Source organism: Protopterus annectens, chromosome 6.part0, assembly GCF_019279795.1.
Source record: "Protopterus annectens isolate FY-2018-M chromosome 6.part0, PAN1.0, whole genome shotgun sequence".
NCBI classification, from domain to species: domain Eukaryota; kingdom Metazoa; phylum Chordata; order Ceratodontiformes; family Protopteridae; genus Protopterus; species Protopterus annectens.
Window position 1 is genome coordinate 982,305,055 of NC_056737.1, and position 27,612 is coordinate 982,332,666.

Consider the following 27,612-nt stretch of genomic DNA (forward strand, 5'->3'; position numbering starts at 1 on the left):
TATATCCAGAAATGTGTTTAGAATAGATAGGTCCAGTATTGGTCTCCAGGTCTTGTCCTTTCTTGGTACCAAGAACAGTCTCGAATAAAATTCTTGTCCCTGCTCTTGCTTTGGTACTTGTTGAATGGCCCTCATGACCATGAGGGATGGGACTTGCTTTTGTGCCTCTGCCCATTGATGTTTTGGCAGGTCTGGCCAACCGTTTGTCCTTGGCAGGGTATGGAAGTGAAACTTGTAGCCTTGTCACACTATGTCTAGGACCCATATGTCCCAAGTTATGTGCCAGTTTTGAGAAAAAAGTGCTAGTTTTCCCCCTAAAGGTGCTGCCCGAAGATAAGTGCTTGGTACAGGCAGGGGGAAGTCATTGGGACTGTTTCCTGTATGGTTGTGATTTGTCTTCTCCACTTTTGGAGGTAGAAGCACCCCACTGTTTAGACCTGTACGAACCTCGGGGCTGGGATCTGCCTCTTGGGCGTCTGTATCTGCCCCTTTGTGGTCTGACACTGGAAAGGACCAATTCTTTGTAGGCCAGTGTTTGCTAACTCTTGGAGGCTGAACCTGTAAGAAATCCTTAACCGTTTGCATAGATTTAGCTTTGTCCTCCATTTTCTTGAACACCTCTTCTGCTTTAACACCAAACAAAGTATCATGCTGAAATGGGGCATCTAATAATTTTGCTTTGACATGATCAGGCAGACTTTGTTCCTTTAACCAAGCATGCCTCCTGACGACAGAACCTGTAACAGCAACTCTGCAGGAGTCCTCCAAAGAATCAAAACCACATTGCAAAGTATGCTTTCCAACTTGTTCATCAGCTGCATGCAATAAATCCTGCATTTCTTTCGTTTTCTGCACCTTCAGAATTTATCAACATTTTCTGTTTAAGCAGTGACATAATATATTGCTGATATTTAAGCATATGAAGCTGACAATTTAAAGCCCTTATAGCCAAGGTAGCGGAAGTGTAAATCTTTTTTCCCCATCTGTCCCAAGGCCCTAGAATCCGTCAGGGGGGGTAGGGTTTTTTGCAGCTGAAGCCTTGACCCCTTTGGGACCCTGAGAGAGAGTTTCTGGTTCAGCAGCAGGATTTTTGAAAAGGAATTTATGAGAGTCAGGAACCCTGTAGTACCTGTCCGGCTTAGGAGCTGGAGGTAAGGAGTCAGGGGTCAGGCTGGACTCTGAAAATACATCAACAACAATGTCTAACAGGTGGAATAGCTAGAGGCCTGTGTTGTGGTAGTAAAAGAAAGTCTCTGAGCCTTTTCTTAGATTCTGAAAAATCTTGGCTCTCCCAGTGGAAATGCTCCCTCATGGTATGCAAGGTTTCCCCAAAAGAGTAATCCTCAGGAGGAGAGGCTGAAGGGATAGATTCTTCAGCATCAGAATCCTCATGGGGTGGAAGAGAGTATTCCTGATCAGAAGAGGAATCAGATGAAATGGAAACATGATCTGAAGATTCATACTCTGTCTCTTGCCTAGGCCTCTTATCAGGAGGGGGATGGTAACCCCTGATCAAAGTAAGTCCTCGGCCATTTTGAGCATCTGTTTTTGGGCATGGAGGCCTGTCCCATGAGGCTATTGTATTTGTTTCATTGCCTTTAAGGGTGCTTTAGTCTTTGCCTTTGAAGCTGAAGTAGTTTTAATGTATAATTGAGTTGGTCTGAAAACACACTCAAAAGCAGATGCCTGCTCAGCGGCTCCGGAACCATCTGAGGGCATAGTCTGCGAAGTTCCAATACCTTGGTCTTCCAGTTGCCAAGGCGACTCCACGTGGGAGTTGGCAGTGGCCTGCGGGTCTAAAGTAGCGTGCATCAGGGGCTGCAAAGGTGCCTCACTGAGGACTGGCTTAGAAGAAGCCTAGTCATCGGTTTTGGACCTCAGATGCCTGTCCTTTTCTTTGCGTTTTTTGTGAATTCCAGTAGTCGGATGGCTATCCGATGACATGGTATAATTAAATCTTTTGCCAAAATAGCTTAATGCAAAATCGTGCCGACGCTTAATAGTGCGTTGGTTAAATCTAGCACAAAACCGACAACTAGCAACGGCGTGGTCAGGGCCTAGGCAAGGAATACAGTAAGAATGAAAGTCCTTATGAGGTATTTGTTTCCCACAAGAAATACAATTAACTTTTTCTGACATCGGTCTGGAGCAAGAAAAAAAGTTTCCCCAACGGGGTACTTAGCTTTTAATGAAGACTTCGGATCTGAAATTCGAACATGAAAATCTCAGGAGTCGGCCGACCGGCACTTGCGAACTGCTTATGCTTCAGGCACCACGCGGCAAGAAAGACTGAAGAAAATGGCGTTGGCCGCCTCTTTTTACACCCCTGGCACACTGACATCAAGGAAGAGGCGACAGCAACCGACGCCGGATCTAGACTTTGGAATTCAGGCCGACTGAGGGTAGCCTGCCAGCAGGATTACCCAAGTGTAATAACTGCAACAGTGAAACACGAAGAACATCTGGGTACTATTATAAATATGGTTATCAAGAATCTAGCTAATTGCCAATGAAATATCACCAATGTCTGACGAGATAACCACACCTGTATATTCAAACACTGATCAAGCCAATAAAGAAGTGCAACACCCCTTTGGAATACTGCATTAAATGAATCAAACAATTAGAAAGACCCAAAGGTTCCCAAACTAAAATGATCACACACCAAAAATCCATGAGACACCAAAATAAGCCCCTAAGCTCTAGCCATTAAGTGTCTTACATAGTTTTGAGAGGAGATCTCTTTCCCCCTTAGTGCATTCATCAGAAACCATAGTTCTGAACCTCTTGTTTCTTTTCAAGCCCAGTCTCTCTACCAATACTACAATCAGGGACCTTAATTCTTCACCATCAGATATGCAACACAGTAGAATGAGAGGTTTACAACCCCACACCTCCCCAAACCGGTGGAATAAACTTCCTCTGAACTCTGAGCTCAGTCACTAATTTCTACCTTCTGGCACTCCTGGAGAAAGCAGGTTATACTGGGGAAGGGTACTGGCAAGGCATAACTGTCTATGAATCTATGAATATGCCCCCCCAACCTATATTATGCCAAATCAGCAGTATGCATTGAAATCAGAGGGCAAAAGAAATGATCAATCAAAGCGCTTCCACTGTGCCTGAAGTGACTGAGGAGGAGTCAAATAATTTATAAACATATCAAACCTAGTTCCAGGAAGAGCTCAGATACTCAAGTCACAGCTATGCAGACAAAAGGAGCAAGACTGACAAGTTGTACAAACTATATAACCCAGTAAAATTAAAACAGCCAGTCAGAGCACGTCACCAGATAAGCAGCATCTGAATGCTCAAGATCACCTTCTCACAAGACAGTCACTATAAATTACCTAAGATTGCTCCCATATGCTACAAAACTTAAGTTACTACATGCCAGCAGTACCCTGAAAAGCTACAGCAGCAGCAAATTACCTTCCCTGTTACAATGTCATTGTTTCATGAAAACTACTGCACAGATAAACATACATGCACATGTGTAAACACACATCTGTGCATATATTTGCATCTGTGTGTCGGTGTGCATGCATATATACGTGTACACATTTTACATATATATATATATATATATATATACACACACACACACACACCCATGTCACCATATTATACACACATCTGTATACACACACATATAATATACATATATACACACACATATATATATATATCTAAATATATATATATATATATATATATATATATATATATACATGCACACATACACAATGCATAAAATCACATATGGATCACACACATACACAATGTACAAAATCACATGGATCCCAATCAGATGATCCGACTTTTCAGAAATTCTGATTTCATATGCCAAATGATCAAGTTTCCAAAAACCTGAAGGTTTGGAATGGAGATCGCAGTACAGTGTTGAACAGGAAATTTACCCTTTTCCTCACCATACTGCAATCTCGGAGTTAGTATACTTAATTTGCAGGGTGTGGGGGCTTGCACCCCTGCAAAAAAAAAAAAAAAAAAAAAAAAGATGTATTTTTTTTTTTTTTTGGATATTCCAGTTTTTGGAAACTCAATCATATAATTTCAAGTTTCTCAAAACTTGATCTGATAGGGGTCCATTCACACAATTACATTTTATACTTGGTGTGTATTATACACACCTATTCCTGTACTGCAACACATTACCATATGGGGTGCATTTACAAGTAACAAGCAAGAAAAATGTAGCTCGTGAATGTCTGAAATGATTTCAAGTGGCTTTGCTACCCATCTCCCCCAATAATAGAACTAAACTTCACTTAAGACTGACACCCCTGGCACCTGAAAACTGAATGCCCTCATAGTTCATGACTATCATTCCATCAGCTGAGTAATTTCTACAAGCCATAGTGCTGAGAAGTTAAACAGAAAGAACTTAAGTACATTACGTCATTTCTCACAGCTTTTGCTTTATTTTTTTAAATGAAAAACAGATGTCCTGCATTAAATACAAATATAATAATCAGCAACTGTCTAGATCTTTCTACTACTTAAGCAATGCTCTGGATAATAACCAGAAGCATTAGATGCAAGACAACTGTTACCACACAGTCCAACATATGCAGCCAGTACAGAACATTTACAAAACCCAACATTTTTGTGCACCTGGTAGCTTAGAAATCGCTAAACCATATTCCACATCCTATCTGTAAGCTGCACTACACTGAAGTTCTGATTTTCTTTTGACCCTGTCTGTACTAACTAGGCATCACTTGATAGATTACTCACCTCTGCCATGTCCGTAATCCACAGTTTTCTGCACTCCAGGTGGTGGTAATGGCTGACCCATTCCAAACTGTCGATCAGGACCTTTATCAACTTCAGGTGCATCCCACAGACCTTGGAATGTATCACAGTCCCAACCCTCACCTTCATCAAGGTGGCTTCTTTTCGCTGGTGGAGGCTAAGATATCAATTCAAAAAAAAATAAACATACAAATTTAACTGTTTGCACAAGATGGCCACAAGGAGCCGAAAAAAAATTTTGGAAAGTGTCTGAAAATCAGTTTATGAAACCTTTAATTTCTACTACAAAATCATACATACATGACAAACCAAAAACATACAAACAGATAAAAATGTCTAAAAACACGACCAAAAGACAATCCACCTGCAACAACCATGCTTTTGGTGGCATCACAGAATTTGTCCACACAAACATCAGCACACAGGGGAACACGTTTCTTACTTCCCAATGTATGCCCCCACCAAGACACCAGTGCTCACAGGCAATAATCAGTTACTGCAGTACAAGCTCCAAGAGTGCAAACAAATCTGAGAAACTGAAGACCACAAATATAATGTTACAGTAGTTTAAAGAAAAAAGGGCAGTTAAAAATTAAAAACTTCACTTTTTAGCAAGACAAAAAATTATCCAATACACACACAACCGTACACACACACACACACACATAGATATATATATATATATATATATATACATATATATATATATATATATATACATATATATATATATATGTGTGTGTGTGAACCTTGAAACTGCATCGGTCAACCAGAATGAAGTCGACTTGTAGTTTTCAAGTTGGCAGAATGTTGAACCCAAATGAATAGACTACACTACAGAGAACGGGTAAGGTAAGTTGAGCATTTGGGTTCAGCATTTTGCAGGGGGATCCCGGCTCAACAAGAAACTAGGAATTAGCCTATTTCCTCAGTGTAATGCGATCTTGAGGTGATATATGTGTCGGTGGTGTGGGGGGTGCAGAGGACTAGCCCCCCTCCCCCACAAACCAGCAGAATTAACATCCTGTTTACTGCACAGTTTAACAGTATGTTAATGTGCATAGCAGGAGGTGATTGACTTCACCTCCTGCTATGTTGAATACACCGAACCATGGTTGCCAATGTATTCATTTTTGCTTTGGTTTACTTTTTGGCATTCTGAATTCCACATTTTGGGCCAACATTCTAAACGGTTGACTGAAGCAAACTCAAAATAACAAAAAGTAAACTGTGCGTGTGCACGTAATGCATGTCCACACTACAAAATTCAGTGCGTGTACACATGCACCAGCAGATTACCCAAATGTAATGACTGCAACAGTGAAACACGAAGAACATCTGTACATGACCAATACATTTGTACTGCTGTAAGAAATGACATGCACTACTGCAAACTCAAGTTAAATAATTTTGCAAATAGAACAGTGCGCACTGCCATGCTGACTTAATGCTTGGTGCATGAAGAAGCAAGTTAGCTTGACTGGATTTAGGACATTACTGGTATGGTTAATTTACTCTAGAAAATTAAATGCGATTTACTTTCTTTAGAAAAATTTCTCCTATCTTTGCACATGTGCCCACAGAGTTCAGGGGGAGAGGGGGAAAAAAAGACAGCTTGTGTTTTATAAATTAGGACTATTAAGGCTGCACTTGACTCACTGTCTTCACAGTCAGGTTACAGAGCTTGCCATTTTAGGGTTTTTGACTTTTGATAATAGCAATTTGCTAGCAAACATTTTATGCTATATTTGTGCATATTACAAAGTGACAGGGTACACAGTCTTAGTACTGGCAATTTTACACAATCACACAGACGTTTTTGATGTGACTGACAAACTGTAAGAGGACTACACAGAAAGGAAGTACACTTGTAAGTTAAAGCAGAAACAGTATCCTGCCTTTGATGTAAGCGATTAGCAAATTAAGAGGCTTACTTGTGAGCCAAAGATAGTGAAAGTAATACATTTTACATAAATGTATATAAAATAATGAACTGCAAGCCTTACACGGAAGGACTGGGAAAGCCTAGTCTGCACTGTAACTCACTGTGAGGAATGGAAAGGCTTAAATAACATTGGAGAGCGCACAGCGCTACTACAAGTACAAGAGAAAGGGTAAAAGGTGGTAAGGGGTTTAAAAATCAAGCAGGTACACTGAAGGGACACTGGCTGTACAGTTCTTCACCGGACTCATACAACCCGTGAATGAAGTGGCTGATTCATGCATTTTCAAAGCACCGCAGACACATGCACCTATATGAAGGCCTGATGTTACTGACAGGACACTAGGACTAATGCAGTCCGGATGAAATTCCAGTTGTGTAAGATTTACACCAACAGTAAACGCCCTACTTCTCACTGTTGCAGTATTCTTTACTCTTGGTAGAGTGCAAAAGCTACTGGAAGTAGAGAGGAGGAAGGCAATGAACAGTCTACCATAAACCCATGAAGGATGGTCCTGGCAAATCTTGCCCCAGCCTTGAAAACATCAACCAAATCGGTAATGTTCAGTAAAAGTGTGAACAGAAAACCAAGAAGCAGCTTCCAAGATGAAACTAGTATCCACAGCCTTGAAATAAAAGCACCAGAGGAGGCCAAAGCCCTGATAGAATGAGCATGAACAGAAGAGGACAGCATCGTGCCGTGAAAAAAAAATAGCAAAAAAACAGCTTTACAAATCCAGGTTTTGCCTAGACACTGCCAAACCCAATCTCTGGCATGAAAGCAAAAAAAGGCTGGAATTTCCTGATATTTGGTCTTCTCCAAGTAATATGCAAATCCAAGGTGTGTAGTAGCCCCTCACTACAGGTCAATGGAGAAAGAAAAGTACAGTTTTGTAACTACCATAAATGTAGATGTTCGAATGGTTATGCTGCTGCAGTCATCACATTTGGGTTACCCTGCAGTCAGGCGGTCCCGTAGTCGGCCTGAATTCCAAAGCCTTGGTCCGGCGTCGGTTGTCGTCGCTTCTTCCCTGACGTCAGTGCGGCAGGGGTATATAAAAGAGGCAGCCAACACCATTTTCTTCAGTTTTTCTTGCCCCAGACGTCAGGTGCCCCAAACTAAGAAGGCAAAATAAGAAGCTTGCAAAACATACCTTAATGCAAAACAGTGGTAGTAGTTGTAAGCAAATACATCATATAGACATGCATCCCAAAGGTTGAAGTACATGGAGGTATAAGAAAAAAAAGCCTGGTTAGGTAGAGGGGATGCAGGGAGGGTAACCTGGACTGCAGCGGCATAACCACTCGAACATCTACATTTATGGTAGGTACAAAACTGTACTATGTTCATCGTGCTATGCTGCTGCAGTCATCACACTTGGGTAGAGTCCCAAAGCTATGGTTGGGTGGTAGGAGCTAACCTGGGTTAGGTACAGCTAAGATGCCCTGCAGAACTGCAGTGGCAAACCCAGCTCTGGTTTTTGAGTATAGAGGAAGGTGGTAATGCTTGGTGAAGGTGTGCACTGAACTCCAGGTAGCTGCCTCCAGAATGTCCTTTGTTGGGACTCCTCGGAGGAAGGCTGCTGAGGTTGCTGTAGCCCTGGTAGAGTGAGACCTAATACGAGCAGGCACTGCTTTCCCGTGGTGTGAGTAGCAAAAGTGGATGCAATGTGCTATCCATTTGGAGATGGTCTGTTTTGAAATAGCCTTTCCTTCTGAGCCTCGTGCATAGGATACAAGGAGCTGATCAGATTTTCTGAAGGCCTTTGTCTTGTCCAAATAGCAACGTAAGTGTCTGTGAATGTCCAAAGAGTGAAGGAGTCTTTCTCCTTTATTCTGTGGGTTTGGATAAAAGGTGGGCAAGTGTATGGTCTGATTGAGAGCTACACTGGATACTACCTTTGGCATGAAGGAAGGGTTGGTGCGTAGAGATACTCTGTCCTGATGGAAAATGATGAAAGGTTCCACTGCCATAAGTGCCTGGAGTTCTGAGACTCTGCATGCTGAGGTGATAGCCAGCAGCAGGGCTGTTTTCCATGACAAGTACTGAAGCTCTGCTGAAAAGGCTGGTTCAAAAGAAGGAAGTGTTAACTTTTCCAAAACAAAATTTAGATCCCAAGTTGGAGTTGGTGGTTTTCTGGGGGGTCTTATATTTTTTGCCCCTCTGAGAAACTGCCTTAGCAAAGGATGAGAGAAAATGGGAGGAACCGTATCATACTGAGCTGAAATGGCTGAAGCATGGATCTTTATGGATGAGAACAAAAGGCCTTTGTGTAGCATCTCAGTTAGATATTGGAGCATGTGCGGAATATTTGGGATGCCAGGATTTAGGCTTCTGGCCTGGCTCCATACACAAAATCGTTTCCATTTGTCGGAGTAAGTTTTTCTGGTGCTGGGACTCCTGGCCACCAAAATGACATTCTGGACATCCTTTGAGAGAAGTGTTGTTTGATAATTTAAGGTATTTTCCATACAGCTAGATTTAAGGTCCTTAGTTGGCTGTGAAGGATCTGAGAGTTTTGTTGGGTTAACAGCAGAGAGAATTGAGGTAAGATCCATGGAGGGCTGCGAGTCAAGTTTCGTAGTAGTGGGTACCAGTGTTGACGTGGCCAGTCCGGAGCAATGAGGATCATCTGTGGTCTCTCTGATCTGGCTTTCAGTAATACCTGGGTCAGTAGAGGCAGAGGTGGGAAGGCGTAGACTGACAATGCTGTCCAACTGAATGATAGGGCATCCACTTTCCAGGCCAGGGGATAAGTCCTTGTGCAAAATTTTTGTAGCTGGCAATTGTTGGTTGAGGCAAACAGATCTATGTCTGGTGGTCCCCACCTTTGAGTTATCATTGAGAATACTTGTGGGTGAAGTCTCCACTCATGAGGGTCTGTCAAATTTCTGCTTAATTTGTCTGTAAAAATGTTTTCTTTTCCTGGCAGGAATTGTGCTTGCAGTTGTACTTGGTAAGTTAATGCTGTGTTCCACAAGTCCATTGCCTGTCTGCATAATGGGTAGGAGTGTGTTCCTCCTTGTTTGTTTATGTACCACATAACTGTGGTATTGCCCGTCCTTATTAGAAGTTGTCCTGGATGCAAGAGGTCCTTGAAGGCTGTTAGTGCACTTTTTACAGCTAGCATCTCCTTTTGATTGATGTGTAGTTGCCTTTGGATTGAGACCATTTGCCCTGTATGCATTGTCCTGCCATGTGTGCACCCCAGGCGTAGTCAGATGAATCTGTTGTCAAGGTTTGGTTTGCTAGAGGTGAGACAAAAGGAAGGCCCTTGTTTGCTTGGAATGCTTGAGCCCACCATAGAAACTCTTTTTGAAGGCAGGGAATGAGAGTTATACTTGCGTCGAGGTTGTGTCTGTGTTGGGACCATACACTTTTTAGGTACCATTGTAGTTTTCTCATATGCAGCCTTGCATATGCAATTAGTTGAATGCAGGACGCCATGTACCCCAATGCCTGCAGGAATTTCCTTGCAGTGAGCTGGGTAGACGTTGCCATCTTTTTGAAGTACTGAGCCAGTTGTTTTTGCTTGTCTGGCGTGAGGTAAGCCATCTGGGCCGTTGTATTCAAGCTGGCACCCAGGAAAATTTCTTGTGAGGGTATTAGTTTTGACTTCTTTTTGTTTACTGTGTACCCTAGGCAACTTAGCAACTTTGTTACAAATGCCAGATGCTGTAGTAGGATGTCTTTGCTGTACGCTTGGATCAGGCAGTCGTCCATATATGGATAAATTTGTATTCCTCGCTGTCTGCAGTATGCAATTACTGATGCCAGGCATTTCGTGAATACTCTGGGCGCAGTAGATAAGCCAAAGGGCAATGCAGAATTGATGATGCGTTGTGCCTGCCAAAAATCTGAGGTATCTTCTGCAATCTTGTCTGATAGGGACATGCAGGTATGCCTCTTGGAGGTCCGTTACCAGCCAAGACTCCTTGCCCAGCATGCGAAGAAGCTGCTATAGTGTGAGCATTTTGAATTTGGGAATGTCCAGGTACGTGTTTAGAATTGAAAGGTCTAAGATGGGTCTCCAGGCTTTGTCCTTTCTTGGTACTAGAAACAGTCGAGTAAAATCCTTGACCTTGCTCTTTTGCAGGTACCTTTTGAATTGCTTTCATGTTCATGAGAGCTGAAATTTGCTTTTGTGCCTCTGCCCATGGGTTTGTTGGCAGATCTGGCATGCCTCTCATCCGTGGTAAAGTGTGGAAATGAAATCTGTAGCCTCGGGAAATGATACCCAGAACCCATTTGTCCTTTATGATGTGCCAATTTTCTGGAAAAAGAGCCAGTTTTCCTCCTAGAGGTGCTGCCTGGGCAATTTTGCTTGGCAGGCGAAGAGGAAAGTCATTGAGTTTGATTTCTGAAGGGTTGAGATCTGTCGTCTTCCCCCTCTGAGTTGTTGTTTGCCATTGTCTAGGCCTGAAGGTACCTTGTGGCTGGCGCCTCTGCCCCTAGGGCGTCTGTACCTGCCCCTTTGGGGTCTGTCTGAAGCAGGAAAAGACCAGTTTTTTTGATGGCCAGTTTCTACTCAAGCGAGGAGGTTGTACCTGTAAAAAATCTTTAACTGTTTGTATTGATTTTGCCTTTTCTTCCATCTTCTTTAAAACTTCCTCTGCTTTGACACCAAATAATGCATACTTTTGCAGTGGAGCATCCAGTAACTTTGCTTTGACATGTTCTGGTAAGGTCTGCTCTTTGAGCCAAGCATGTCTACGTATTACAGACCCTGTGACTGCTGCTCTACATGAGGCCTCCAAAGAATCAAAACCACACTGCAAGGTATGTTTTCCCACTTGTTCTGCTGCATGCAACAAAATCTTGCATCCCTTTGAAATCTAGTTGATCTGTTTGAGGGGTCATTTTCTGTTTTAACTGAGTAAGCAAGTACTGCTGGCATTTAATCATGTGGAATTGGCAGTTTAATGCCCTCATGGCCAAAGTGGCAGAGGTATACACTCCCCCCCCATCTTTCTAATGCCCTGGAATCTCTTTCCGCAGGTAGCGGATTCTTAGCAGTAGAGGCCTTAACCCCTCTGGGACCCTGGGAAATGGTTTCTGGGTCTGCAGCAGGGCTTTTATATAAAAACTTGAGAGTCAGGGACTCAATAATATCGGTCTGGTTTAGGTGGTGCTGGAGGTAAGGAATCTGGATTTAGACTGGATTCAGTGTAGACATCATCCAGAATGTCTAAAACAGGAGGAATGGCTAGGGGTCTATGCTGAGGTAGAAGAAGAAACTCACGGAGTCTTTTCTTGGAGTCAGAGTAATCTTGTCCTTCCCAGTGGAAATGCTCTCTCATGGTGTGCAGGGTTTCCCCAAAACAGAAGTCTTCGGGGGGGGGGGGACAGAGGGAATAGACTCCTCAGCATCTGAGTCTTCATAGAGAGGGAAGGGGTAATCCTGTTCCTCAGAGTCTGCTGAGGAAATGAATTCCTGGTCAGAAGGAGGTAAATCTTCCTCCAGTCTAGGCCTTTTGACAGGAGGGGGCTGGGAACCTCTGATAAGGATAATCAGGTCCTCCGCCATTTTGAGCATCTGTTCTTTAGGCATAGGGGCCTGTGTGGGAGTCTGTGGACTCGGTTTTCTTAACCTTTGGAAGCTTAGCATATGACTTAACGGAGAGAGTCGTCGGTTTAAAGACGCCTTCTGAAACCGAAGGCCTGTCCATGGTCTCCGGATCGCCACCAGGGCTGGCGTCCGCGAGTTGAGAAGGAACCGGCTCCAGTGGCCCAGTAGATTCTGACTGAGAGGTAGTAGTATTTTCTAAATCTGCGGTAGTCAGGGGCTGCGTAGGCGCCTCACTGAATACCAGAGATCCGGCGGCAGGCCTGACCGAGACCTCGGTATCTGGTCTATGTTGCCTGTCTTTGTCCTTGCGTTTTTTAAACATAGCAGTTGTCGGAGGTTCCGACGACATAATGTAGTTGAATTTTCTGCCAAAATAATGTTGGGCGGTATCAGCCCGACGCTTAATAGTGCGTTTATTGAACCTAGCGCAAAACAGACAACCAGAAACGTCGTGGTCTGGGCCTAGGCAAGGAATACAAGAATGAAAATCCTTATGAGATATTTGCTTCCCACAAGAAATACAATTATTAACTTTGTCTGACATCGGTCTGAGGCAAGAAAAGTTTCCCCAACGGGGTACTTCGCTTTATAGAAGACTTCCGTTGAAATTCTGTTCGAAAATCTCAGGAGCTGGCCGACCGGCACTTGCAAACTGCTTCTGCTTCGGGCACCGTGCGGCAAGAAAGACTGGGAAAAATGGCGTCAGCTGCCTCTTTTATACCCCTGCCGCACTGGCGTCAGGGAAGAAGAGATGACAACAGACGCCGGACCAAGGCTTTGGAATTCAGGCCGACTGTGGGACCGCCTGACGGCAGGAAAACCCAAGTGTGATGACTGCAGCAGCATAGCACGATGAACATCCATGATGATGAATGGGCTGATACATGGACAAATCATTAACCACATTGGGCATAAAAGGACTGATACAAAGATACAATGTCCTTCTAAAAAAACAGAAATAAGAACCACCAACAGAGTCTTCTTCAAAGTACAATGCTGCAGAGAAGAAAAAGCAGGCTCAAAACGGGACAGTCAATTTTTCAAGAGCAAAATTAAGGTTCCAAGGAGGACGAATAGACTTGGAGACCTGATATGAAGGGAGTCTTTTAGAAATTGCTCGACTTCAAAACTAGCAGCCAAAGGTGGAGTCAGACAGTCAGAAATGGCTTACAAATGAACAGAAATATGCCAAACCAAAAATGAAAAACTCACAAATAAAGGACCACACAGGACCCCCACAAGAGAGGGCACAGGTCATACTTAAGACACCAATCAGAAAATATCTTCAATTTAGTTACACAGTAATGGGGTTTCTGCCCTCCTGCAAAACCCAAAGCACGTCCTCAGAAAATGAATACCTACAAAAAATAAAAACCCAATCACCCAAAATGTCAGCTGAAGTAAGGACAAGTAAGGGTGCTCAAGGTATTCCTTGCCTTGTATGAAAACATCCATCCTGAAAGGCAACTTATGATGACTTCCCCCTGGCCAAGCGCAATAGATGTGGGAACCTGTGTTCACTGGGCCAAAAGGAGTCAGACAGATTTTGGGTGGGTCCCACATGATCTTGTACAAGACCCATAGTAGTAGGAAAGGATGAGGATAACCATGCAGAAAAATCTCTTACAGAAAAAGACATGGCACTCACAGGACTTGGTACTCTAGAACATAAGTAGGTAAGTTTTTCGTTCAAATGGGAGGCAGAAAGACCTATGCGAGGAGTACCTCTGTACAATGTCCAGAAACACCTCCCTGTGAAGCATCCATTTGTGAAGATTTGCCCCGGACCTGCAAAAAGACACTGCCACTAGACTGTCCTCTGAAGAGATGTAAACCACCTGAAGAACCACATAATGGACTGCAAAACCCTAAGCCTGAAAAGCCAGCCTGCAATGAAGGCAAGATTTTGTGCCCCCTTGCCTGGTGATGTACCAAATGATCATGGCCTTGTCTGTACAAACTTTTTGAGGAACTGGAAACCAAAGGGAGTGAAAAGCCTGAGGGATAGGAGTAGAACCCTCATCTCTTTAATGTTGATATGGTCTGTCACCTGCTGATGGGACCCAAGGCCATGGACTTTCAGGTTGTTGGCAGAGGCTCCCCAACCATTATCGAAGCATCCACATTCAGCTCCCGAGGAAGGGCAGGAATCTGAAAAGGCAGACCTGGACTTATCGGATGAATCTACCATGACACAAGATAAGAGAGGGATCAAATATTCCAGAGGATGGCAGTGCTTGATCCCAGGAGTCTGAGATACCACTGAATATGAACTTTTACCATGGGAACCATGGGAATAGTGGATGTCATGCACACCACGGCTTGGAGAAATTCCCTTGCAGAAGAAATAACAGCTGTGTAAAATCTTACCATAACCATAGATGTCCTTCTCTTCCATGTTGCAGTATTCTTACTGTGGGATTCTCTACCTCAGATGACCCAAACGTCATCTCCTATACAAACGCTTAAGCCTAATTGCTGTTGGTGTGTGGGACGTCACATGCAGGGCCATAAACCAGGGGACTTGTATGCGACATCTGCACACAGACCTCAGAACTAACTGCCCAAGTCGGACAGTGGACTAGGTAGAGCCAAATGATATCCTCCAGACCAGTGAAATATCAGACTGCCCAGTGAGACCATAATCTAGGAGGTGCTCTAGAGTGCCCCCATCGACAGGTGAAAGGAATGCAAGGGGATGGTGGGAGGGAAGGAATACCACAACATGGAAGAGAAGGACATTATGGTCATGGTAAGATTTTTACACAACTATTCTGTGTCCTATTCCCAAGCTGCAGTATTCTTACTGTGGGAGAGTACCACAGCTTAGGAAGGGTGAAGGGTGGAGGTAGAGGTAGCTGATTCCAGAAATCCCAGCACGATTGCCCTAATGAAACCTGCTCGGGACATATGATCCAACTTGTAGTAGCTGGTAAAATGTGTGTATAGTGGACCAGGTGGCTGCTTCCAGGATGAAGGCTGTGTCCAAGCCCCTGAAGAAAGTCTTGGGAGGATGCTACAAGCCCTGGTAGAATGCGCTCTTACCCCATGAAGTAAATCCTTGCCATGGTAAGAATAGCAGAAGCAAATCGTTTTCCTGATCCAACTGGAGATAGTTTGTTTGGAGACTGCCTTGCCCTGGGGCGAAAGGATACAAAGAGCTGATTAGATTTTCTAATGGTCTTAGTTTTGTCCAAGTAAAAGCTTAATTGCCTGTGAACACCCAGGGAATGGAGAATTCTCTTGCTGTCATTGGTAGGAGAGGGAAACAAGGTGGGCAGGTGAATGGACTGATTTAATGATAGCTTGACCACTTTGGGCATGAAAGAAGGGTTGGTATGCAGGGTTACCCTATTTTTGGGGAAGATGGGGGGGGCATGCCATGAGAGCCTGTAACGGATACCCTTCTGGCTGAAGTGAGAGCTAACAGCAGGATTGACTTCTATGTGCACATTTGTAGTGATGCAGAACTAGCTGACTCAAATGGGGCACGGACTTCGTAAGATTTACTGTGAGCAGCTCCTTTACCAGCATTGATTTTTAGATGTGAAACTTTTTAAAGGTGCGGATGAGCACTTACACGCATCTTTATATAAAAACGCTTTTTGGAAAAACACTGCCAGCCTTTGATAGTATGCACCATAGAAATACATTTAATAACATAGCAAAAGGGGAGATGCAAAGAGCATTTTGTTTGTGCACTGATGACTCCATGTTTGAGCAGAAAGTTACAAATCTAAAATCTAACCTCAGTAGATGAGGGTACAAAAGTAAGGTTATAGATCAGACTACCCAAAGCATCACGAGAGATAGACAAAATACAGCCAAGCCATGGCTTACAAATAGAGGGGCTAATAACCATGATGTGAAAAGTAAGTATCCTGATAAGCAACGTCCAATTTTTAAACATAGTAACAGAGGGTATATGTGAGACAGTGAAATGTAATTGGAAAGTTCTGTTAAGTGATGATGCACTGAAGAATATAGTGGGGAGATACCAGGCTTCAATTTCAGATGCAATAAAAATTTAAACAATTTACTTTATGGACGTAGTTTAACTATTGTAACCAGTACTATTTCTCGCGGAAAGGCACATATGCCTGTAGAAACTGTAGAGCCTGCACATATATCAAGAATGATACATTCACCCACAGTAACAAAAAGGAAATACGCCATGCATCAATATGTAGACTGCAATACACGTAATCTCATTTATTTAGCCCAAGATCTACAATGTTCATGTTTTTGTGTGGGCAAAACTAACTGTAAATTAAGAGATTTTTGAAGCATCTCAGCTATTAGGCTAAAAATATTCATAATGCTTTATATCAGCATATAGCCCAGTGTGAGAGCCATAGTTTTACATTTAGTAGTCAACCCCAGCATTAGAGTTGGAGATGTTGTGAATCTTGCAGAATACAATGAGTTAAAGTGGATTATAGAACTAGATGCTGAAAAAGCACCTGGCCTTAATGGAGTTTGTACCCTTGAAACCAGCCTTAAAAAGGCGTAGAGTTAAATATTAGCTTGGCATTGGTCACTGAGGATGCACAAGCCAGTGCATTTCTTTGTGCCGGTCCCAAGCCTGGATAAATGGGGAGGAGTGTGTCAAGAAGGGCATCCGGCGTAATGTTTTGCCAAATTATATATGCGGAAAACAGTACAGATATACATACTGGATCGGTTGAGGCCCAGGTTAACAACGACCGCCACCAGCACTGTTGGCCTACAGGGTGCTGGCGGAAATTGGGCTACTGCTGGCCAAAGGAGGAGAATAGGGGAAAGGCATGCCCGAAGGTAGGTACAGGCTAGGACTGCGGTAGGCAGGGTCGGAACTTTGAATGTTGGCAGTATGACTGGTATAGGGAGAGAGCTAGCTGATATGATGAACAGAAGGAAGGTTGGTATATTGTGTGTGCAAAAGACCAGATGGAAGGGAAGCAAGGCTAGGTGCATATGCGATGAGTGTTTTGGAGGTGAAAAGAGTGTCGGATAGAGTGATGTTTATGAAGCTGGAAATTGATGGTGTAATGAAGAATGTTGTTAGTGCATATGCTCCACAAGTTGGGTGTGTGATGGATGAAAAAGAAACATTTTGGAGTGAGTTAGATGAAGTGGTTATGACTGTACCCAAGGGTAAGAGAGTGGTGATTGGAGCAGACTTCAATGGGCATGTTGGTGAAGGGAACAGAGGGGATGAGGAAGTGATGGGTAGGTATGGTGTTAAGCAAAGGAATTCAGAAGGTCAGATGGTAGTGGATTTTGTGAAAAGGGTGGACATGGCTGTGGTGAATACGTATTTTAACAGGAGGGGGGAGGAGCATAGGGTGACGTACAAAAGTGGGGGAAGATGCACATAGGTGGATTATATCTTATGCAGAAGGGCCAGTCTGAAGGAGAATGAAGACTGTAAAGTGGTGGCTGGGGAAAGTGTAGTTAGGCAGCATAGTATGGTGGTTTGTGGGATGACACTGGTGATGAGGAGTGTGAGGGCACCACCAAGGATCAAATGGTGGAGACTGAAAAAGGGTAATTGTGAGGTGGAGTTCAGGGAAGAGTTTAAGACAGGCACTGGGTGGCAGTGAGGAGTTACTGAATAGCTGGTTAACTACAGCAGAGCTAGTAAGAGAGATGGCTAAAAAGGTGCTTGGTGTGACATCTGGAAAGGAGGACAAGGAGACCTGGTGATGGAATGAGGAAGTACAGGAGAGAATACAGAGAAAGAAGATGGCAAAGAAGTGCGATTGTCAGAGAGATGAAGAAAATAGACAGGAGTATAAGATGAGCTGTATGGCAAAGACAGGTGGCTAAGGAGAAGGCGTTTGAAGAGTTACATAAAAGGCTGGACACTAAGGAGGGAGAAAAGGACCTGTACCGATTGGCTAGACAGAGGGGCTGAGCTAGTAAAGATGTGCAGCAGGTGATAAAGGATAATGAGGGAAACATACTCACAGGCGAGGAGTGTGTGTTGAGCAGATGGAAAGAGAGTACTTTGAGGGGCTGATGAATGAACAGAATGAAAGAGAAAGAAGGTTGGATGATGTGGTGACAGTGAATCACGAAGTGCAAAGGAATAGCATGCAGGAAGTAAGGACAGCTATGAAGAGGATGAAGAATGGAAAGGCTGTTGGTCCAGATGACATACCTGTGGAAGCATGGAGGTGTTTAGGTGAAATGGCAGTGAGTTTTTAACTAGACTGTTTAAGGAAATCTTGGAAAGTGAGGATGCCTGAGGAATGGAGAAAGTGTTTTGGTACCGATTTTTAATAATAAGGGTGATGTGCAGAGCTGTAGTAACAAAGAGGGATTAAACTGATCAGTCACAGCATCAAGTTATGGGAAAGTAGTTGAAGCTAGGTTAAGAAGGGAAGTGATTAGTAATCAGCAGTATGGTTTCATGGCAGGAAAGAGCACTACAGATGCAATGTTTGCTCTGACAGTGTTGACGGAGAAGCAGAGAGGTCAGGAGGAGTTGCATTGTGTCTTTGTGAACTTAGAGAAAGCATACGACAGGGTGCCTAGAGAGGAGTTGTGGTTATCTGTAGAGAGTAGGGAACAGGTGGAGGAGACTCTGGAGGGGTGGAGATATGCTTTAGAGAGAAAAGGAATGAAGGTCAGCAGGAATAAGAATATATGTGTGTGTGAATTAGAGGGAGGAGAGAGGAATGGTGAGGATGCAAGGAGTACAGGTTGTGAAGTTGGAAAAGTTTAAATACTTGGGATCAACAGTTCAGAGTAATGGGGAGTGTGGAAGAGAGTACAGGCAGGATGGAGTGGGAGAAGAGTGTCAAGAGTGAAAGGGAAGGTCTACAAGAGGGTAGTGAGACCAGCTATGTTATTTGGGTTGGAGACTGTGGCTTTGACAAAAAGGCACGAGTCAGAGCTGGATGTGGCAGAGGTAAAGATGTTAAGAGTTGCACTGGGTGTGATGAGGGTGGACAGGATTAGGAATAAGTATATTAGAGGGTAAGCCCAGGTTGGAAGGTTTGTAGACAAAGCCAGAGAGGCAAAATTACACTGGTTTGGATATGTGCTGAGGAGGGATGCAGCGTATATTGGGAAAAAGATGCTAAGGATAAAGCTGCCAGGTAACAGGAAAAGAGGAAGGCCTAAGATATTTTTTAAGACTAATTTTTGGATTCACCTTCCCGATTTTCAGGAGGACTTTTTGAATGAGAGGAAATGCATACAGAAATCATCCCTTCCATGATATGGTGAAGGCATGCACTCTCCAGGCTAGAGGGGAATAGTCCTACGTACACACATTTTCTTAGTTGTCTGTTCTGGGGGGAGGCAAATAAGTCTGAGATGCTCCACTGGTAGACAATGTCTAGAAAAACGTCTCTGTGCAACATCCACTTGTGATGCAGACAGAAGAACCTTTTGAGAGCATGCGCTTGGTGGTTGTCCTAGGATGGGATGTAGACTGCCTGCAGAGAAGTTGTTTTGTGAGGCTAGGTCCCAAATGCATTGCTAGCATGCACAGGAAGTAAGACTTGGTCCCGCCCCCTCGTTTGTTGATGTACCACATCACCCCTGTGTTGTCTGTGAAGATTTGAAGGGGACGTGGCTGTAGAAGGGGGAAAAAGGCTTTTAGGGCTAGATGAACTGCAGTCATCTCCCTTACGTTGAGTTTTTTTCAGGAGGGGTGCCTGCCAGCATTCTTGCACCTTGAAGCCCTTCATGGTAGCTCCTCAGCCCTGATCTGAGGCATGTGTGTGCATATGTTGAATTGGTGTAGGTAGTAGTAGTGGAAGGTCTGGGTTCAACTGAAACAGATGAATCCACCACTGCAGTTTTGATATGACGCAGGGAAGGAAGGGGATCTGGAAGTCTAGAGGGTGGCTGTGTTGGGACCATACATTCTTAAGATACCAATATAGCTTTCTCATGTGCATCCTGGCTAGTGGAAGCATGGGAATAGTGGCTGTCATTAAGACCCAGAAGTCGCATGAATTGTCTTGCTGACAGTTGGTAGGTCTGGAGAAGCTCCTGAAGTGGTCCATTAGAGAAAGCACCTTGACTGAAGGGAGGAATGCCTTCATCAGTTCTGTTCAGATCCTGCATCCCAGAAACGTTTTGTCCTGCTCCGGTGCAACGGAAGAGTTGGGGAGGTTGAGGGCGAATCCCAAACCAGTGTAGTAGAGACATGGAAAAAGTACAGTTTTGTACCTACCATAAATGTAGATGTCCGATAGGTATGCATCTGCAGTCATTACATATGGGTTGTCCTGCCTCAGGCAGCCCTTTGGTCAGCCGGATTCCAAAGTCTAGGTCTGGCTTCGGCTGATGTCGCACTTTCCCCGACGTCAGAGCGTCTGGGGTAAAAAAGCATCAGCCGACGCTATCTTCCTCAGTTTTTCTTGCCCCAGATGCCAGGTGCTCTCTAGGAGAGCTAAATTTGGAAAAAAGCAATAAAATTCCAAACATTTGCAAAAATATATATACATGTATATACAAACAGATACACCATAATAGATTCCCCCAGCTAGCTAATAGAGGGGTAAGCACCCTAGGAATACTACAGAGGGGAAGGAGGGAGGGTAAACCTGACTGCAGATGCATACCTATCGGACATCTACATTTATGGTAGGTACAAAACTGTACCATGTCCTTCAAGGATGCATCTGCAGTCATCACATATGGGTAGAATACCATAGCCAATCTGGGGGTGGAGGTACTAAGTAAAGGATGGTGTAGTTAAGATACCCTGCAGGACTGCCGTAGCAAAACCTGCTCTGGATCTGGAGTATAAAGGTAAACTGTAATGCTTGGCAAATGTATGCACGGAGCTCCATGTAGCCGCTTCTAAAATGTATTTGGGTAGCCACCCCTCTTAGGAAGGCTATGGTGGTGGCTGTGGCTCTCGTGGAATGAGGTCTAATGTTAGCTGGCACAGTTTTTCCATGAAAGGAGTTACAAAAACGAATGCAATTTCCTATCCATTTTGAAATTGTCTGTTTTGAAATTGCTTTTCCTTGTAGCCCAGCAGCATATGCTAAACAACTGGTCAGTCTTTCTGTAACTTTTAGTTCTGTCCAAGTAGTAGCGCAGTTGTCTATGTATGTCCAGGGTGTGCAGAAGTCTCTCCCCTTTATTTTGTGGTTGTGGGAAGAATGTAGGCAAGTGAATCGCTTGGTTCAAAGATACCCTAGATACCACCTTTGGCATGAAAGTAGGATTGGTCCTCAAAGAAACTCTGTCCTGATGAAAGATAAGAAATGGCTGCACTGCCATTAAAGCTTGTAGCTCAGATACTCTTCTTGCTGAGGTTATGGCCAGAAGGAAGGCAGTTTTCCAAGACAAAAACTATAGATCTGCCGATGCTGCTGGATCAAAGGGAGGAAGTGTTAGTTTTTCCAACACGCAATTCAGATCCCAAGTAGGTAGAAGTGGTTTCCTTGGAGGATTAATGTTTTTGATTCTTCTTAGAAATTGTCTTAGGAGAGGATGAGAGAAGACAGGTGGATTAACATTGTATTCTGCTGAGATTGCTGAGGCATGTATCTTGATGGAAGAGTAAGACAGGCCATTGTGGGACAATTCTGCCAAATATTCCAGTATATGTGCCATGTTCATCACAGTCACATCTAGGCCCTTTGCTGTGTTCCAGGTGTGAAATCTTTTCCATTTTGCTGAATATGCCTTCCTTGTGGAAGGGCGGCGAGCTTCCATAATAACATCCTTCACTCTCTGGGATAGGTTATCCTGAGGAGGAGTCATGGTATTCTCCAGGCAGTTAGCTGCAAGGTTTTCAGGTTGGAGTGCAGAGTCCTGAAATTGTGCTGCGTCAGTAGGAGTGGGCATAGGGGGAGAGGCCATGGTTTCGTCTGTGACATACTCTGGGTACCAGTGCTGCCTTGGCCAGTTTGGAGCTATCAGAATTACTCTGGGCTGCTCTGTCCTGATCTTCAGTAGGACCTTGTTCATTAATGGGAGAGGTGGGAAAGCATACACTGTTAGAGCTTTCCAGCTGAAAGAGAGAGCGTCCACTTTCCATGCTTGTGGGTGGTACGTCCTTGAGCAGAATTTCTTCAGTTGATTGAGGGGGGAAGCGAACAGATCTATTTCCGGCTTTCCCCATGATTGTGTGATGAGTAAGAAGATGTCTGGGTGCAGCATCCATTCGTGTGCATCCATGGTAGTTCTGCTTAAGCTGTCTGCCAGTGTATTGTCTTTTCCTGGCACGAACTGGGACTGTAGCTGTATGTTGAGTTTCAAAGCAAGTTCCCATAGATTCATTGTCAGTCTGCAAAGAGGGTAGGATTGGGTGCCTCCTTGCTTGTTTATGTACCACAAAACTGTGGTGTTGTCTGTCCTTATGAGCAGGTGGCCTTGCTGAAGGAAAGGTTTGAAGGCCTCGATTGCGTCTATCACTGCCAGCATTTCCTTTTGATTTATGTGCATGCGCAGCTCTCTTTGTGACCATAGCCCTTGGATACATCTGCCCTCCATGTGCGCTTCCCAACCTTCGTCTGAAGCGTCCGTGGTGATGGTTTGGCTGGCTCTTGGCTTGCTGAAGGGCAACCCGCTGTTCGACTGGCAGGCTTGAGCCCACCACAGAAATTCCTTTTGAAGGCAAGGAATGAGTGGGATCAGAGTTTTTAAGCTGTGACTGTGCTGTGTCCATAAACTTCTTAGGTACCATTGTAACTTTCTCATATGCAGTCTTGCTTGCGGAATCAGAAGAATGCAAGATGCCATGTAACCCAGGGCCTGCAGGATTTTCCTTGCAGTCAGCTGAGTTTGTCTTGTCCGATTCTGGAAGTAAACTGGTAGTTGTTTTTGTTTTTCTTCTGTGAGAAAGGCCATTTGGGTGGTTGTGTCCAGATCCGCACCGAGAAAAGTTATTCTTTGGGATGGAACCAGTCTTGATTTGTGGATGCTGACTGTATATCCCAAGGCCTGTAACAGGTGGATGGCATAGTCCAAGTCCTTTAACAAAGTTTGCTTGCTGTCCGCTTGTATAAGGCAGTCGTCCAGATATGGGTAAATTTGAATCCCCTGAAGTCTGCAGTGTGCAATTACTGATGCCAGGCATTTCGTGAATACTCTGGGCGCAGTAGATAAGCCAAAGGGCAATGCTGAGAATTGATAATGCTCTGACCATGCAAGAAATCTGAGGTGTCTTCTGCAGCTTTGTCGAATAGGGACATGCAGGTATGCCTCCTTGAGATCTAGAGTCACGAGCCAAGACCCCTTGCCCAGCATGGGAAGGAGTTGCTGTAGAGTCAGCATTTTGAATTTTGGCACAATGAGGTAAGTATTCAGTGCGGACAAGTCGAGAATAGGCCTCCATTGATTTTGTTTTCTTGGAACAAGGAATAATCTGGAGTAAAATCCCTGGCCTTGTTCTGAAAGAGATACCTTTTCTATGGCTTTCATTTGCATTAAGTTTGTAATTTGCTTCAAAGCCTCTGCCCTCTCATTTGGCGGCAGGTCTGGCATGCCTTTTCTTTTTGGCAATGAGTGGAAATGGAACCTGTATCCTTTGTCTATTATTTGCAGTGTCCATGTGTCCCTTGTAATGCTGTGCCAATTTTCTGAGAATAAAGAAAGCTTTCCGCCCAAAGATGCTTCTAATTGAGCCCTGGTCGGCGGAGTCAAAATAAAGTCATTGAGTCTGTCCTGGTGTAGCAGTTGTAGTTCCTGCACTACCTCTCTGGTTGGGAGGCTGCCACTGACGGCCTCTGTAGGAGCCTCTAGCTTGCCCTCTACCTCTGGCATGCCTATTCCTGCCTCTGAGATCTGTCCGAGTCCGGAAAGGACCAATTCTTAGTAGGCCAGTTTCTGCTGAATCTCGGTGGTTGGACTTGCAGAAAGTCTTTAACTGTTTGCACAGATTTTGCCTTTTCTTCAAATTTCTGTAAAACCTCTTGAGCCGTGGAACCAAATAATTTCTGCTTTTCCATAGGAGCATCCAACAGCTTAGCTTTAACATGGTCTGGCAGAGATTGTTCCTTCAGCCAGGCATGCCTACGTATAACTGCACCTGTCATAGCTGATCTACATGAAGCTTCCAATGCATCATAACTACACTGCAAGAAATGGTTACTATCCTGCTGGGAGTTATGCACGAGATCCTGAAGGGATTTGCGATCAAGGGGTTCAGAAGAGGACAGTTTCTTATGCAATTCATCTAGTAAATACTCTTGGTACTGTATCATATGAAATTGACAATTTAATGCCCTCATGGAAAGAGTTGCAGAAGTACACACTTTCTTACCCCATCTCTCTCATGCTCTGGACTCCCTTTCAGAAGGTAGAGGATTTTTAGCAGTGGCAGCTGCAACCCCTTTTGGGCCCTGGGAAATAGTTTCTGGATCAGCAGAGTGGGCCTTGTACAGGTGTAAATGTGAGTCCGGGACCCTGTAGTACCTATCAGGTTTGGCAGGAGCCGGAGGGAGAGAGTCAGGGGCAGTACTAGCATCAGAGTACACATCATCAATGACATTCAAAACAGGAGGTATAGCTAAGGGCCTATGCTGAGGTAAATGTAAAAAGGTCCTTAATCTCTTTCTGGAATCAGAGAATTCCTGACCCTGCCATTGAAAATGTTCTCTCAGAGTGTAATGTCTCTCCAAAGGAAAACTCTTCAGGAGGGGAGGCCGAGGGAATAGATTCTTCAGCATCAGAATCCTCGTAGGCCGAATAAGCCTCCTCCTGGTGGTCTGACAGAGCAGAGCCATCCGTGGACTCATCTGAGGACTGGGGATCAGAGGGCTCAATCCTGGGCGTTTTGTCTGGAGGTGGTTGAGAGCCCCTGTCCGGATGAGGTTGGGAAACTCTAATTAATGAGATCAGATCCTCTGCTAGGGTAAGAATCTGAGAGCTAGTAGAAGGTCTCTGAGAGGGAACCTTGGGAGGCAAAGCCTTAGTAAGTTTAGCAGCCTTAGCCCTAGAGAAAGCCTTAATGGACATGGAAGCAGGGGGTCTGGCTACACCACGTGCAGGAGTAGACTTATCTAAAGGAATGGTGTCGGAAAGTTCCTGGACACCGGTGTCAGTAGGTAATTCAATGACCGACTCGGCTGGGGCCTCCAGGGCCGAGGTAGTCGGTTGTGTGGTTTCGGTAATAGGAAGTACCAAGGACTGTTTCAGCCGAGACGGAGACACTCGCGGTAGGCCCGACCGAGGTTTCAGCAGAAAACGCGGTCCACGTGTCGGTCCTTCCATTTTTTAACTAAATGTGAAGTCGGAGTCTCCGACGGCATCTTATAAGCAAAACTAGCCCCAAAAAAACTCCTCTGCAAACTCCGACCAACGTCTAAGGGTTCGTCGATTGAGGAAGCACAGGCTGAACAGGCCGAGACGTCGTGGTCTGGGCCTAGGCAGGGGAGGCAGTAAGAGAGGAAATCCTTATGAGGTATTCGTTTCCCACAAGTTAAACAATTATTGACTTTATCTGACATCGGCTGAGGCAAGAAAGAGTCCCCAACGGGATACTTAGCTTTTTCGAAGTCTTCGGTAGCTGAATCATAGGAGCTGGCCGACCGGCACTTGCGAACTGCTTCTGCTTCGGGCACCACGTGGCAAGAAAGACTGAGGAAGATGGCGTCGGCTGATGCTTTTATACCCCAGGCGCTCTGACGTCGGGGAAAGTGCGACATCAGCCGAAGCCAGACCCAGACTTTGGAATCCAGCCGACAGAAGGGCTGCCTGAGGCAGGACAACCCATATGTGATGACTGCAGATGCATCCTTGAAGGACATCATCTGCATCTAATGGAGTGCCTGGCTACATGGGATCCCAAGGTCAGCTTTGATGCTACTTCTGCCTGGTTAGGAAAAACAGGAAGGGAGGACAGAAGATACCAAGTCCAGGGCATACTTAATCATATGGGTTTGGTAATTAAGGGCTCTGAAGGCTAGGGTGGAAAAGGTATAAACCTTCTTGCCCAGCCTGTCCATGTTCTGACTATCCTTGTCAGAAGGCAGAAGAGACTAGGATGAAATCAGTCTTGATTGCTTGTCAGGGGCCACAGCCATGACTGCAGGGTCCGCCAAGGGGGGCTTCACAAGAAGTTTATCGTCATCAGGCACCTTATAGAAACAATCAGGTCTCTTAGGAGCAGGTGGGTGAGAGGCTGGATTTTTAGAAGTAGAAGCAAATGTGTCTAGGTATGCAGGAATAACTGGGGGGATGGCAGATGGAGAGGGAAAATCAACTTGCAGCAACTCAAAGTATCATTTTTGAGTTTCAGTCATTTGGGAATTATCCCATTTGAAACATTCTTTCATTTTAGTAATGGCGTCTCTAAAAGTGACATCTTCTGGAAGAGAATGCCCATTCTATGGATTCCTCATCTGGGGAATAGTATTCCAGAGGAGAAGCTATTTGAGAAGACTAAGTAATAGACTAATCTGATGATGATGAGAGAACATCCTCCTCTTCTTCCTGAGGAGTGGGAGGGAGAACACAGTCAGTTGAAGCAGCCCTAGGACTAAGCAATGGGATAGTGGAAGGTTAGGAGGGTGAGAGCCTAAGGGCCATGAAGGCCTGCATCAAGGACTGAGTAAATGATTGCTAGTCAGAAATTCCTTCCGAAGAGGAAGGAAGATGTTTGTTTTTTTGCTTTCTTTTCAAAGGTGTATCTTTGGGAGAAGGCCTAGTTACACGGGACTGAGCTAAGACAGGATTCAGATTCCTGCATGTGAAATGGGCATCCAGAGGAGCCTGGTTTCAAGTCGACTTAGGTAGAAACCGATGTCCGAGTAACCTCCACAGATGTGCTGACATGTACTTCAGAAGCGGCTTTCTCAAGGTGAGCCGATGAAGTATACAGCTCTAGCAGGTGTTTCAATCCCTAAATCGGCAGCTGGAGGGGCGTCCGATGGCAGAGGGGCAGCAGTGAAAGTTTGGCCTTTTTTCGTGATGGGCTAAGAACAAAACAGCTAGCCAAGCTCAAGCAATAATAAATTTAAGAATTCCCCAACGGGTTACTTGGCTTTAGACATCTTAATAGTAGAGGAACGATGCGATCAATCTGACATTCGACTGCGGCAGAAAAGTTCCGAGATCTGCGAGTGCAGACGTCACATTAAAGCCCCTGGTTTATGGCCCTGTGTGTGACGTCCCATGCACCAATAGCGAAGTACAGTTTTGTACCTACCATAAATGTAGATGTTCGAAGATCCACATTGCTGCAGTCCTTACTTATGGGTAGTCCGCTGTCCTCGGTCGGCCCGAATACCAAAGTATTAGGCTGACGTCGGTCATGGGCGCACAGCCCTGACATCAGAGCATCAGGGTATAAAAGCGCATGACCGACGTCATATCCTCAGTCTTTTCTTGCCCCAGATGTCAGAAGGCCGTAAAAGAAAG

The 27,612-nt window shown here is 44.6% G+C and overlaps 1 protein-coding gene across 1 annotated transcript in view; it reads right to left on the reverse strand.

Moving 5' to 3' along the window:
- The window catches only part of YLPM1 (YLP motif containing 1), a gene marked incomplete in the record, with an annotated part of 1,534,972 nt that overhangs the window by 966,708 nt on the left and 540,652 nt on the right, over positions 1–27,612 (reverse strand). The window contains 1 exon segment of the mRNA XM_044073602.1: positions 4,759–4,933. Within this exon segment, the coding sequence (XP_043929537.1) occupies positions 4,759–4,933 (175 nt within the window).